General features: G+C 38.9%; 1 protein-coding gene across 4 annotated transcripts in view; it reads left to right on the top strand.

Moving 5' to 3' along the window:
- The window catches only part of Wdr64 (WD repeat domain 64), a 120,237-nt gene extending 108,509 nt beyond the window's left edge, over nucleotides 1-11,728 (top strand). For all 4 annotated transcript variants that reach the window (XM_070034257.1, XM_070034258.1, XM_070034259.1 and 1 more), the window contains 4 exons: nucleotides 200-305; nucleotides 2,845-2,925; nucleotides 4,122-4,223; nucleotides 11,209-11,728. In XM_070034257.1, coding sequence (XP_069890358.1) covers nucleotides 200-305; nucleotides 2,845-2,925; nucleotides 4,122-4,223; nucleotides 11,209-11,292 — 373 coding nt within the window. In that variant the 3' untranslated portion in view covers nucleotides 11,293-11,728. The remainder of the gene's footprint in view (nucleotides 1-199; nucleotides 306-2,844; nucleotides 2,926-4,121; nucleotides 4,224-11,208) is intronic.
- The last annotated feature ends 2,398 nt before the right edge of the window (nucleotides 11,729-14,126 follow it).

The raw sequence follows: 14,126 nt of genomic DNA, 5'->3' as shown, positions 1-14,126 counted from the left end.
CAGGTAGAAATTGCTGTGAATTCCTTAAAAGTCTGCAAAGCAAAATGGAATAATAATTAGAGAGCATCGCTAGGACTCGTGCCATGAGGACTAAGGAATTCAAGGACCAGATAAGGACATAATGTGTATTAGTTTTGTTGGCAGAAGATAAAAGATGTATTGGTATTTACTTACAGTTTTCTTCTATGTTTACATGCAGATGGAAAAACATGAGCTCAATGTCTCTGCTCTTTAGACGTGCACCTCCCAAGGCCTTTGAAGTGGAACATGATTTTAAATATTTCAAGTCTCTTTCTTCTCCCAAGGTAGCTAATCAAAACAAAACAGAACAAACAACAAAGCAAACAAAAGAAGTACATATCTTGCCTTTTATTTTTACCTTCCTAAATTCAAATATATGCAGAAATATTGCATTTTTATATCCTCTGTTATAAATCACCATCAATTTGGTGACATAAATAATACAATACTTATAGTTTTGTGGGTCAAAAAGCTGACAGGAACCTCCCTTGAAAATAATGAAGAAAGGGGCTGAGACATGGCTCAAGCTATTGAGCTCCTGCCTAGCAAGTACAAGGCTCTGAGTTCAATCCCCAATACAGAAGAAGTAGGAGGGGGTTAGGAGATGGGGGAGGGGAGTGGAGGAGGAAGAAGAGGAGGAAGAAGAGAAGAGGAAGAAAAGGAAGAGAAAGAAGAGGAGGAAACAGGAGAGAAAGAGGAGGTGGAGGAGAAAGAGGAGGAAGGAAGGAAGAAGGAGAAAGGTGGAGAGGGGAAGGGGGAGGGAGTGAGAGAAAGGGAGAAGGAAGGGAGATGGAGAGAGGGAGGAGAAGGGAGCAAAAAGAGAAGGAGAAGGAGGAGAAAGGAGAAGGAGGAGGAGAATGGAAAGAAGAATGGTGTGCCCATGACATAATTTAAACATTATGTGAGATTATCTGATGAAGAATAGGCTCCCCTGTAAATATATTCCCTGGGAAAGTCCTGAACATGTGCTTAGGAAATAGGTATAAGAAAGCTCAGGGAAGTGCTGCTTTTATCTCACTAATAAATTCTAGCATACTCCTCAGTTGGACTGCCAGGGAGCAGTAAAAGTGAATGAACCAAGGGAGTGACACTGTTGAAAAATAATTGTACTCATTGCCTGACTTATGTAACTGCAACCCTTCAGTACATCACCTTTATAGTAAAACAAATTTAAAAAAGTGAATGAACCTGCTAACGCTCACCTATACAAATGAATATGAGCCGCCCATGCCCAGAGTTCAAGCCCCATGACCAACCAACCAACCAATAAATAAATACATGCAACACAAAGTTCAGGATTACCATAAAGGCATGCAAGGCCAAAGAACAGGAGTATGACCAGAGCCAACCCTCTAAGGACTTAGGAATTGAGGTGGTCAGATTTGCATGCCAGTGCTCCCTGAACATACATCATAGTCATCCTCTTTTACAGTATCTTCTGCATGTATAATAGATATTTAATACTTTACCAACAAAACAAAATTATTGCACATCCTCCCTTTCTGCCCAAATGGAACCTACATACTTCTTTTCCCCAGAGGCAGGTTGGCAGGAAGAGAAGCCACTTGTGGAGTCTAATGGACTTTGGTGTCATTTCAAATATTCTATAACTTTATTTATATGAGTATCCCTGTTAAGAGCTGTGGAGAGAGGTCGAGAAAATATATGCCAGGGGTATTTTACATCCTCAATAATTATTGATTAGTTGTATTTTTTTTTCCCAAAGACCCCATACTTTCCTATGTGTCTCTTCACAGGTCATACTATCTTCACTTAGCATGTTCTCCATCAAATCAGAATTGTTTCTATGTTCATGTTTGTCTCACATCCATGACTAAAAGAATATCATTTGCCCCTCCCCCACAGTATAACCCCTGCTTTCACTATATTTGATGTCAGTATAACTTGGGGAGGAGATGGGGAAAAACAAGTCGTTTAAGGATACAGTTTATAGATACAGGTGGACCTGTTGCAACAATGAGAAGTACAAGTTGTCATGTCGAAAATGAGCTTTACAACGTCGGTGCGGGGGGGGGGGGGGGGGGATGAGGACGGGCGGGGGGGGAGGAAGGGGGAGGCTGGGAAGGGATGTGAAAGGGTAAACAAAGGAGGAGGCTGCAATGCTTGGTAAGAAATGTATGCATTATCCTGCCCATGTAGTTGTAACCCCTCTGTACAGTATGTTCACAAATAAAATAAAATAAAATTTTAAAAAAAGAATATCATTTGCACAAACATCTATACATAATGTGTTATAGGAGAATATCTATTTTGTGGAATAGGATTGAAATGGTACATCCTAGAAATAAATAGTGTTATTCAATTGTAACACTCAAGAAGTTGTATTTTAAAATCAGAAGTGGAATATTACATAAAATTGGGGATACTTTTAGTAAGTCTCATATCTTTTTTTAAACAATTGAATATCCCTAACATCCCAAGGCTTGCTATCTTCACACCTCAGCTACCTGATAAGATTAAAAATAGCTTCCCTGATAAAGTTGAGTTGAAAGGTGTTTGACCCAGGATATCTGATCTTGATAAGCAATTCTGTTTTTGCTTTCCTTTTCATTCTCAATGTGTTATTAATCTATATGTTTCTTTTCTCTTCATTTCCTTTTGACATACTGTTACTGGTAATGATATAATGGTATAAAAATCTTTACAGCACCTTAGTGTGATCTTCTTATATGATCTCATTGGATCTCATCATAGACTTCAGGGAAAGAACTTACCTAAGGTCATGAAGCTAAGAAGTGAGGAAGTCAAGACCTGAATGCCATTAATGCTATTTTGCCATTTATGAGATGCTTTGTTTTGCAGATTCACAGGTGTGCCTTGGAGGGTTTCATGACTGAAAACAGAGAGGCGGGGATTGTTTTTGGTTCTCTTCCTATATATAGGGTAAGTCAGAGGTTTTTAAGACTAGAAACCTAGTAACAGAATAATCAAAACTCTAGCTTCTTATTCCTGACCATCCTGTGCTTATAAGCAAATTAGGGAAAATCATATCACCAAGCTCACTGATACCTGTGATAAACGAGAGGTGATCGGGGTCCATGAGTTTTGTATGCCAATGCTTTGGATCTCTTGTCTCTGCCATTACATACAGTCAACATGGTAGCTATTATCCTGGTGGTTTTTCATTATCTGCTAAATAAAATCCAAATGTCTTCACCTGGCATACAAAGCTCTTATGACCTGGGGCTAGGAAGGTGGCTCAGTGGTAGAGTGCATGCATGAGGCCCTGGGTTCGATTCCTCAGCACCACATAAGCAGAAAAAGCCGGAAGTGGAGCTGTGGCTCAAGTGGTAGAGGCTAGCCTTGAGCTGAAGAGCTGAAGGACAGCGCCCAGCCCAGAGTTCAGGCCCCACGACTGACAAAAAAAAAAAAAAAAAAAACCAAAGCTCTTATGACCTGGCCTCTGCCAGAACTGTGACACCATTTGCTTCCACATTCTTCTCTTGCTCTCCCTACACTCCAGCCACGGCACATCATTTACCATCCCTTAAGCAGCAATGGTCAGCCCATGACCTCTGTTATTGGGCATGTGCCGCTGCTTAGGACTCATCCCACCCCTGATTCACTAGTAACCCCTATCTCCAAATCTAGCCACAAAAAGACTTGTAATAAAAGTCTAATGTGGGACAGATGGGGGGAAGAACAATGAAAAAGGTGACCTTGATCAAAATGCATTATACTGATAAACTGACATGTTTAATTGGAACCCCTCATCCAGTTACTTAAAGATGATTTTTATACTTCAACTTTAAAACTCAAAGATAAAAATTGAATGAATGAACTCAAGAAAAAAATAAAGCACACACTAAATATTAAGACCGATTTCAACATAGATCTTGAATGTTTATATCAATGTGTGAAGTAGAAAGATTTAACAGTGAGGTAGTGTGGTCCTATAATCCCAGCACTTGGAAGGCTGAGGCAAGAGCAGCTGGGGTTACACAGCAGGATCTAGCCCCACCTTCACCCCGATAGCAAGAAAGAAGCTCCATTTGGAGCAAATGGATATTCCTCCTGAATTCAGTTGATGGATATAAGCACTTTCTGTATGTGTAACTCGCTCTGTTTATGGCTTTTAGGTCCCAAGCCCCACTAGTCTAAGGTTCCTTCCACTGATTGGTTCAGAATCACAAAAGGAGACAGGAGAAGTAAAGAAGAAAGGGCATGTTCAAACTGACAAGGTAAGTTAATAGTGCTGGTTCCAGAGTGGAATCTCACTCCATCATCTGCCACTCTGCTCTTGTCTTACAAACCTAGAATTATATTATCCCAGTTCATAATTTTAGGACTATTGCAGATGTTGGTAAGTTAGCTTGGCAAGAAGAAAATCATAAATTTACTGGATAGAGAGGGAGAAAACCAGATAGAACCTGGAGTTCTGAGTGAATGAAGCTTTCCTATTGCTTCATGACATCATGTGGCTGAGTTGATCTAGAAACTAGGCGCAACACTTTTGGAAGGTAACTGCGCATCCTCCAACATGGAGCTGTGACCTCCGTAGCTTCTGACCAGCAGACAATTTTTCCATGTACCGAGTGAGAGCCTTTCACACCTAGAGGCTTTGGCTGCAGAAAGAAGCCCATCTTCCTCAGCATAACTATTTCAGAGACGAACCCTGAACTACTGCAGCCAAAGAAGGGGGCAGGCTAGGGAAGGGATAGGAACTGGGCCTCCCTACAGGTAGTCCAAGGACAGGAAGTGTGTGGTGCCACCCTGAGGATTGGGCTGACAATACTCACCACCAGCTCTGGATTTTACAGCATTGTCCCCAGGCTGGGGGGATCTTCCTCTAGGAGTCAGACCCAGGTTTAGGGTCTGTATTTGTCTGCTCCAAACCCACGCTTTATGCAGTAAATAACGGTGGCAGGCATGCCACAGAAGGATTTGCACTGAATAGCCTCACCATCTTTTCAGTCTTGCCATCTCTGGAGATTTGGCAGGGGAGAGGAGGATTAGCAACCCAACCCCCAACCTTTGACCCTCATTCTGGGCTTCTGGTTTGCTGTATTGTAGTATAGTGTATTTTTCTATGTGGAGATCACCTCAGAGTCCACTTGTCTGGTTCCATTGTTTTTCCCCCCACCCCATCATCCTTTCTCCCACGCACCCTTGGATTTCTCCTTTCTGCAGACAGTACCACTTGCTCCTCTTCTGCAGAGTAATCCCAGGGACTCAATATTACCATAATGGGATGTTGTTTTGTGCTATTTTGAACACTTGAAAGATCTTTTTGCAATTAAAAACAATTCCATGTATGAAAAAGAATATTAACTCAATGCTTAATACTTTACAAAGTGTTTTTATAAAATGATTCTCTTAATTTCACAGTAAGTACAAAGAAATTTTAAGATCCATTTTAGAGCTTGAAAGAAAATGATTGCTCCTAAAGCAAGGGCTTGCAAAAGGTTGCAGACTAACTAAAAGACAAGCTGAGATCTTTTGCTCCAAATTTCATGCTTACTCTAGTAACCAGCCCAAACCCCTCCCAATCCTTTACTCATGCCAGAAGTTCACATGGGTGGGATTTAACATGTGCTCCTTTAAGTAGTCATTAAAATAGGTCAACATCAAGAGGAAAATTGAGAGTATGGTAATTCTTATAAGCCTCCTTCCTGTGAAATCAGATTAATCACCAAGAGGAAATTGGTTCTTATTGCCTGCATCTAATTCAATGATAAATAACAAATGCAATGATAACAGCACAACAATTTTTAAAAGCTATTTTATTCATTTAACCTGAAACATTTCACCATAATTTTGTTGATTTGCACATGTAATAAATGTACAAATGATTCTCTTGAGACAAACATGCAAATTGTTCAAGTAAAATATTTTAGCAATACCAAACTTTTCAATAAAAATATTGTTTACTTTTAATTGTTTTGAAAAATGGATGTAATGCATTATCCCAAACTAAGTGCTAATCAAAAATTGAATTATTAGGCTTTATAATTCATATGTTTTATACATTCTTCTTTAAATTTTCTCATTTAATATTAAATATACTTACATTACATTTCTAAGAATATATTGACAAGAAGAATGTGACCAAATATGTCTTAAGCAACAAATAGAAGACAATGAGAAATTAACATTTATCCTTGAGCTAGGAACAAGTGGCTCATACCTATAATTTTAGCTCCTCAGGAGGCTGAGATCTGAAGATTGAGGACTGAAGACAGGAACATGCATGAAGCACATCCTCAATTATAATAATAATCCAGAAGTGGAACTTTGGCCCAAGTGGTAGAGTTCTATCTTTGGGCAAAAAAGCTAAGGACAGCCCTTAGACCCTGAGTTCTACTGCCAGGACACACACACACACAACACACACACACACACACACACACACACACACACACACACAAATTAGCCATGAAGGGTTAGAGATGTAGCTCCAGGGTAGAAGACTAGCTAGCTTAGCATGGGAAGGGCCTGGTCACATGACCAGCACTATTGGAGGTTCCTCAAAGGACTCCACATAGAGCTCCCCTATGACCCAGCAATCCCACTTTTGGGCATTGACCCAAATGATCACAAACAAGACCACACTAAAGCTACCAGCCCAACTATGTTTATTGCAGCATTATTTACCATAGCTAAGATATGGAACCAACCCAGATGCCTCTCAGTAGATGAATGGATCAAGAAAATGTGGTATATATACACAATGGAATTCTATGCCTCCATCAGAAAGCATGACATTGCCCCATTTGTTAGGAAATGGAAAGACTTGGAAAAAAATTATATTAAGTGAAATAAGCCAGGCCCAAAGAAACATAGTCCCATAGTTTTATTTGCAATAAGTAGTATATGTCTGAGTCAAGCATAAAAGGTCAGATAAGTTGATGTCAGGGGAATGAACCCCAAGATAAGTATTCAAATATTTTTTTCTTTCATGCAATTGTTTCTAACATAATTATAAGATTATTTCTTTGTTGCTTTGTATGTCCCTCCCCCATGGTATAACCCCTGCTTTCACTGTATTTGATGTTGGTATAATTTGTGGAGGGGAAGGGCAAAAACAAATCATTTAAGTAGGGATACAGGTGGGCCCATTGCAACAATGAGATGTACAAGTCGTTATGTCAAAAAATGAACTTTACAACTTTGGTGGGGGGGGGAGGATCAGGTAGTGGGGGAGGTGGGGGGAGTATGGGAAGGGATGGGAAGGGGAAACAAAGAGGAGGCAACAATGCTTGATAAGAAATATACTTGTTTGGGGCTGGGAAGGTGGCTCAGTGGTAGAGCACTTGCCTTGCATGCTCGAGACCCTGGGTTCGATTCCTCAGCACCACATAAGAAAAAAGCCGGAAGTGGCGCTGTGGCTCAAGTGGTAGAGCGCTAGCCTTGAGCTGAAGAGCTGAGGGACAGCGTCCAGGCCCAGAGTTCAGGCCCCACGACCAGACCCTCCCCCCCAAAAAAAGAAAAAGAAATGTACTTGTTATCTTGCCCATTTAATTGTAACTCCTCTGTACAGTATTTTTACAATAAAAAATAAAAAATTAAAATTAAAAAAAGAAAATTAAAAATTAGTAGTAGTGGTTATCTGCATAATGACTAATCTACACTCAGATAAGCAATTGACTTTACTATAATTCATAAGAGATCATCAAGAATGAAAACTTACTTGTTTAGATGCAAAGGATTTTTTAATATATCTTTTGCTTTCATCAGTGCTATATTCACTCTCTCTCTCATGCTGGTACTGGGGCTTGAACTCTATCTTCAGAAAATCGCTCACTTAAAAGAGGATAATAGAACTTGGAAAGTATAATAGATTAAACCAGCACTGTGCTGGCTGTCTAAGATTTTAGGAACTCAAACAGCCTAATGGATAAAATATTTACTAAAATCCAAACTGTAAATAAATATCAGCTTGGTGCCTGAGGCTCATACCTTTAATGCTAGCTATTCAGGAAGCTGAGACCTGGAAAATCACAGTTCGAAGTCAGTACGAACAATAAAATTCTACTAGACTCAATCTCCAATTAGGCAGCAAAAAGCCTGGCTGCCTAAAATTATGACACAAGTGATAGAGTGCCAGTGATGAGCAAGAGAGCCAAACAAGCTTGAGGCTCTAAATTCAAACCCAGTTCTAGCATTAGGAGACAAATATACATCATATGCCTATTTTCATAATGGTTATTTCATGCTCCAAGCATAAAATAATCTCAGAAAGTTTGGGAACAAAGATTTCACTTTAGTGAAATTAACAACTATGAGATCCCATAAATGTGCTTGTGCTAACAGTACTCCATTCCTAAATCCATGGGGAAAAAAGTCGTCCTGTAAGCAGAGGTTAAGGACAGTTGTCTTAATCTGTTTTGACTAGTTACTAGAGTAAAGCTGGCTACTAGAATGTGCATGAAACTTAGGGTAAAATATGGAGATGCTTATTCCAATATTAACTTCTTAAAATGAGGTACAAATTTTTTAAGAAATAAACAACAAATTATCAAATCAGAAAATATAAATTAGAGATGGGTTTCTATTTCCTTTTCAGAAAGTTAAAATGTGAGACGAAAGCAGGACGCATGTGATCTCTGTGAACTGTAACCAATTTTCCAAATTGTAGAATATCTAATCATAGAAAACTTAATGGAGAGGCTGGGAAGGTGGCTCAGTGGTAGGTAGAGTACTTGCATGCATGAGGCCCTGGGGTAGATTCCTCAGTACCACATAAGCAGAAAAAGCTGGAAGTGCTGTGATTCAAGTGATAGAGCATTAGCCTTGAGCTGAAGAGCTGAGGGACAGCGCCTAGGCCCAGTTCTGGTTCAGGCCCATGGCCAACCGAAAAAAAAAAGAAAAAGAAAACTTAAGGGAAAGATGGTGTTTGTGCTAGCATGCTCCATAGTTTCTCTGATGGATATGTAGTGACAGGGGAATTCTCAGTTTTATTTTAGGTGAAACATTATAGCTCAGTAATATTGTCAATGACAATGGCTAATATTTATCATCAAATTCATGTGCATAGGCCAATACTTTGCATTTGGTATATATTGTTTGACATAATCTCTGCCACCTTTTGTAGATTTGTCATAGAGCAGGGCTTAAAACCTACGAGTTGGCCAGGTACTGGTAGCTCATGCTGGCTACTTAGGAGACAGAGATCTGAGGATCGCAATTCAAAACCAGCTCAAGCAGAAAAGTCCATGACACTCTTATGTCCAGTAAATCAAAAGTGGAATTGTGGCTCAAGTGGTCGAGCACTAGCCTTGACCTAAAAAGTTCAGGGACAGCATCCCGACCCTGAGTTCAAGCCCCAGGATGGGCACAAATAGAAACAAAAAGCAACAACAAAAATGACAAGTTTGACTTTACAGCCAGAATCTTAAAATATAATAGTATATAATTCAGGGATATTAGAGCTGCTGAGACTCTCCAACAAAGAATAGCCTGAGAATGTTTAGATCATGAACACTGACAAATCCCTTCCTCCCTGTCATCATACCCTCACCCAGCTTTAGGTTCCTTCAAATCTCTGATCTCCAGCTGCCATTGTGCCATAAAATCATTGTTGTTGTTGTTTTCTGACAACATATTCCATGACATCTTTTCTTCAGAAGTCATTTTTTTTCTACTAAAATGTAAAATCCGGTACAAACTTCATCTCACTTATTCTCTTTTTAACACCAACATTTAGAAGAAACTGACAACTGAAACACTGAAAAAAAAATGTCGAACAAAATAATAAAATTGAAATGTGTAGTTAGGGCTTGGTGTGCTGATTGAGAGAACGGAGCCTCCTCCCCTTTCTCTGTGGGATCAAAACCTGAAGGGCTACCAGGTGACTGAATCTGGACCTTTGAAGCTTTAGTGTTACATTACATTTCCTCCTCCCTTTTATTCCTCACTTCTTTTCCTCAGACTATAAAAGTAATAGATACGTGTTGCAAAGTCACATACAACCAAGCCCTGATACATTTCCATACATACATGCAGATGGTACCTGTAGTAAAATGCTGGTTGAACAAAACTGAAAAAAATTAGCTATTTCTTGACCCAATTATATTATTATTATTATTATTATTATTATTATTATTATTATTATTATTATTATTATTATTGACTATAATCCAGCTTGAACTCAGGGCCTCTTCCTTAGCTTTTCTGTTCAAGGTTGCTACTCTACCACTTGAGTCACATGTCCACCTTTAGATTTTTTTGTAGTTGGAGAAAAGAGTCTCTCAGTTTTGTCTGCCTGGGCTGGGTTTGAACTGGGATTCTCAGATCCAGGTTCCTGATTAACCAGGATTACAGGCATGAGTCACTAACACCCAGCAATCCAATTTTTTTAACTAAATGAATTTAAACATTTTTTGTTTTTGTTTTTGTCAGTCGTGGACCTTGAACTCTGGGTCTGGTCGCTGTCCCCCAGCTCTTCAGCTCAAGGCTAATGCTCTACCATTTGAGCCACAGTGCCACTTCTGTTTTTTTCTGTTCATGTGGTGCTGAGGAATCGAATCTGGGGCCTCATGCATGCAAGGCAAGCACTCTACCACTGAGCCACCTTCCTAGGCCCTGAATTTAAACTTCTATGTTTATTTCTTCCCAGAATAATTCAATTCATTTCTCATTTGTGGGATCACCAACTGGTTTTATTTTCCTACCATTCAGAAGACCCCAGTGTTATGAATGCAATACTCATCCTTAATTAGCTAAACAGTGTCCTCTTGTTTTGTTTTGAATCCGTCCTTTCCAGATTATTTCGTTGTCCTCCAGAATGGCTAAGCCATTTGAGCAACTCTTCAGCAGCCCTACCTCCTACTTTTTGGTGTTGGTGGTGGTGGTGGTGGTTGTATGTCTTGCACTCTGGGCCTGGGCACTGTCCCTAAGCTCTTCAGTTTAAGGCTAGCGCTCTACCCCTTGGGTCACAGTGCTACTTCTGCTACTTCTGGTTTTCTGGTGGTTAATTGGAGATCAGAGTCTCAGGACATTCCTGCTTGGGCTGGCTTTGAACCGAGATCCTCAGATCTCAGCCTCCTGAGTAGCTAGGATTACAGGCATGAGCCACCTCCTACAGTCTTCTCCTTGAAGTCACACAGGATTTAATAAAATAACTCTGCTTATATGCTAAAATATTAAAATCTATCATGGTGAAAGTTAGCTCTGGAAAAGTGTCACAGAATGCCAGCCACTAATTCATGTGCCCTTACTTCACAGGTAACACGGAAGAGGAGTCTGAAAAAAACTTTAGTCCCACAGATAAATCTGGCTGCTTCATTCTTCCCAATCATGAACAAGTAAAGAGGAAGTAAAACTGGCTGCTGTCCATAACATGGCAAGGTCTGGATGAGCATGAGAGTCCACCAGATGGTCAACCATCTCAGGGTCCTTAGGCCATGCTGTTGATGGAGAAGGCTGCTTGAGGAGCTCTGGTCATCTGAGCTCCCCCTACATGCAAGCAGCAACAGCAGCCAGTCAACCCAACTTTTTCTACTCATGGAAATCCACTTAGCCCATCAACAGTGTCTTTTGTTTACTGTCAACCAAAGGACACAAGGAAGTAAATGAAATCAATAGCATAAGTAGATCAAAAATAATATGGTTATCAATGATTAGCTTTCCACCTTCTCCCATTGTTCATCCTGATCCATAATCAGAATCATTAGACTGTGTGTGCGAAGCAGCAAATTATTTGTGCTGTACAAAGAGAATTACTATTAAAAGGAAAATATGCCCACCAGCCCCACACACTCAGTCTTCTTCATTTTGCGACATGTCATCTGGGAGACAATGTTCTTGAAATCAGAAAATATGCTTAATTGAGAACTGACAACAGGTAAATAGAACTTGAATGATATCTGGGCTTATTAGGATCCATCTTTTATTAATGCTTCTACTGATAGAAGCAAGGTTGCCTGTAGTAATAGTGAGCAAGATCACTAGTGGGTATGAATCTAAAAAATGAAAACATCTAAGTGTGATCGATAATGGATTCAATTTTTAATGTGTCAAAAGCATGTATTGTATATCACATTGAAGATTGAGAATTAGCTGACTCAAACCTCTTCAGAAAATGACTGTTTATTAAGAGTGTTTCTGTGTTAACATTTATCTACCATTCCCAAGATGCCAGGATACTTAACAAGCAAAACATTGTGGGCTATTATTTTTTTGGCAGCAGTGGGATTTGAATTCAGGGCTTCTTGCTCTGCTAGGCAAGTTCTCTACCACTTGAACCATGCCTCCAGAGCTCTTCTTTGATTATTTTGGAGATGCGTCTAAGCCAACTTTATTTGCCAAGGCTGGCTTCAAACCTTGATCCTCCAGATTTTAGTTTCTTGAGTAAGTAGGATTATAGGCATCAGCAGCACCATTGCTGAGCCAAGGATTTTATAATTGTTAAAGTCCTACATGCTTGAAAAAAATAATTCATCTAAATTCAATGTTTATATGCATTTCTATGTTTCCTGTCACAAATCAATTTTAATACTAATAGCAATATGATATATTGCTTTAATCTTCTAGAATTCTCTTTATGTATTTTCAAAACACAAGAAAATAATGCTAAATGGAAACATTGATAATTATTTTAATTTTAAAATAACAATTACTCAATGAAAGAAAAGATTCGAAAAAAAGAGTATAGTTACAAAATTTATTTTTAAAAACAAAAACAAAAAACATGGCTAGAGCTAAAGGTGTAAGCCACCAACACTCAGCAAGAAGTTTCTTTCCTTTAAAAAAATATTCTAAAGCCAAGCATGGGTGGCTCACATCTGTGACCCTAGCTACTCAGGAGGCTAAGATCTGAGAATCAGAGTTTGAAGCTAGCCTAGACAAGGAAGTCCATGAGACTCTTATCTGCAATTAACCACCAAAAGGCTGGAAGTTGAACTGTGGTTCAAATGACAGAAAGCTAGCCTTGAGCAAAACAGCTCAGAGACAGCACCCAGACTCTAAATTCAATCCCCCTTAACCCCAAGATAAACACACACACACACACACACACACACACACACACATGCACACACACATGATGTCTCTAAAAAGAATATATATATATACATATATATACTAAGGAATTTAGAAAAATTATATTTGTTTAACCCTTCAAGCTTTGTGATAGAAAAGGCCATTTGATCCTAATTATATAGGTTCTGAAAAACAAAATAATATGGAGTAGTCTGCCAAGCTTTCAACATGGCTTTCAAGACCCTATCACCTTCTACCCATTTGCCAAAGTAATGCACTCCCATGCCTCTTTTCCTAAACCTTTACTATTTCTTGACCCTTTAGGATTTAAATAATAGTTTTGCATTTTTGTGTATTATAAGGGTTTGATGTCAGTGTACTGTCAAGAGTGATACTGCAGAGCTGGGGATGGAACTTGGTACAAGAGCACCAGCCTAGCATAAGCAAAAGCCTGGATTCCATCACCATATTGCAAAAAAAAATTCTACATAATCATCTAGCTAGGGTAGCTATAATTTGAATATACTTAATATGTTGAAAATTTTTCTTTCACTTCATCCATGAAATGGCAGGTTAACCACTTTGAGAAGATGTGATTTTCATATTGATATTATCACATCATATTTGATGTGTAGTTGGAATAGTCACAGGGTAGGAAATAGGGAACTATATATCTCATACTCCGGAAATAAAGGAAAATATAGCATTCCCAGTCAAGAGATAGGACAGCCAATTGCCAAATAGGATTGTGACAAACAAAAATTGATCGTTTTAACCATAGTAGATACTAAAGTAAAACTAAGAATATATAACTAGGGTTCAGCTATAGAGAGAAGATGATAATATAAGATGGACATGTGTGAATAATCTAAATGAATAATAACGGGATGAATCAATGACAACACCATAGAGAGAAAATGTAGGCAATGCAATGGATAAAACTTTGTGGAAGTGGGTATGAGCACACATATTTAAATTTTCTGAGGCTCTTAAAAGAAGGGCAGAATAAAATTAGCCACTGAACTCTTATGAATCTGGAATATACGTTTTAATCTCTATGGTAACTACCAAAAGAATAGTAACAACATATGACTATGGACAAGTATCAGAGGAAAAGGGTAAAAATTAAAATTACTTGATCTAAAAGAGAGAAGGAAGGAAAT

Source organism: Dipodomys merriami, unplaced genomic scaffold (genome assembly GCF_024711535.1).
Source record: "Dipodomys merriami isolate MVZ:Mamm:240054 unplaced genomic scaffold, mDipMer1.0.p SCAF_24, whole genome shotgun sequence".
Lineage (NCBI taxonomy): Eukaryota > Metazoa > Chordata > Mammalia > Rodentia > Heteromyidae > Dipodomys > Dipodomys merriami.
The sequence above is the reverse complement of the archived record's forward strand: the minus strand, read 5'-3'. Positions and strand labels throughout refer to the sequence as shown.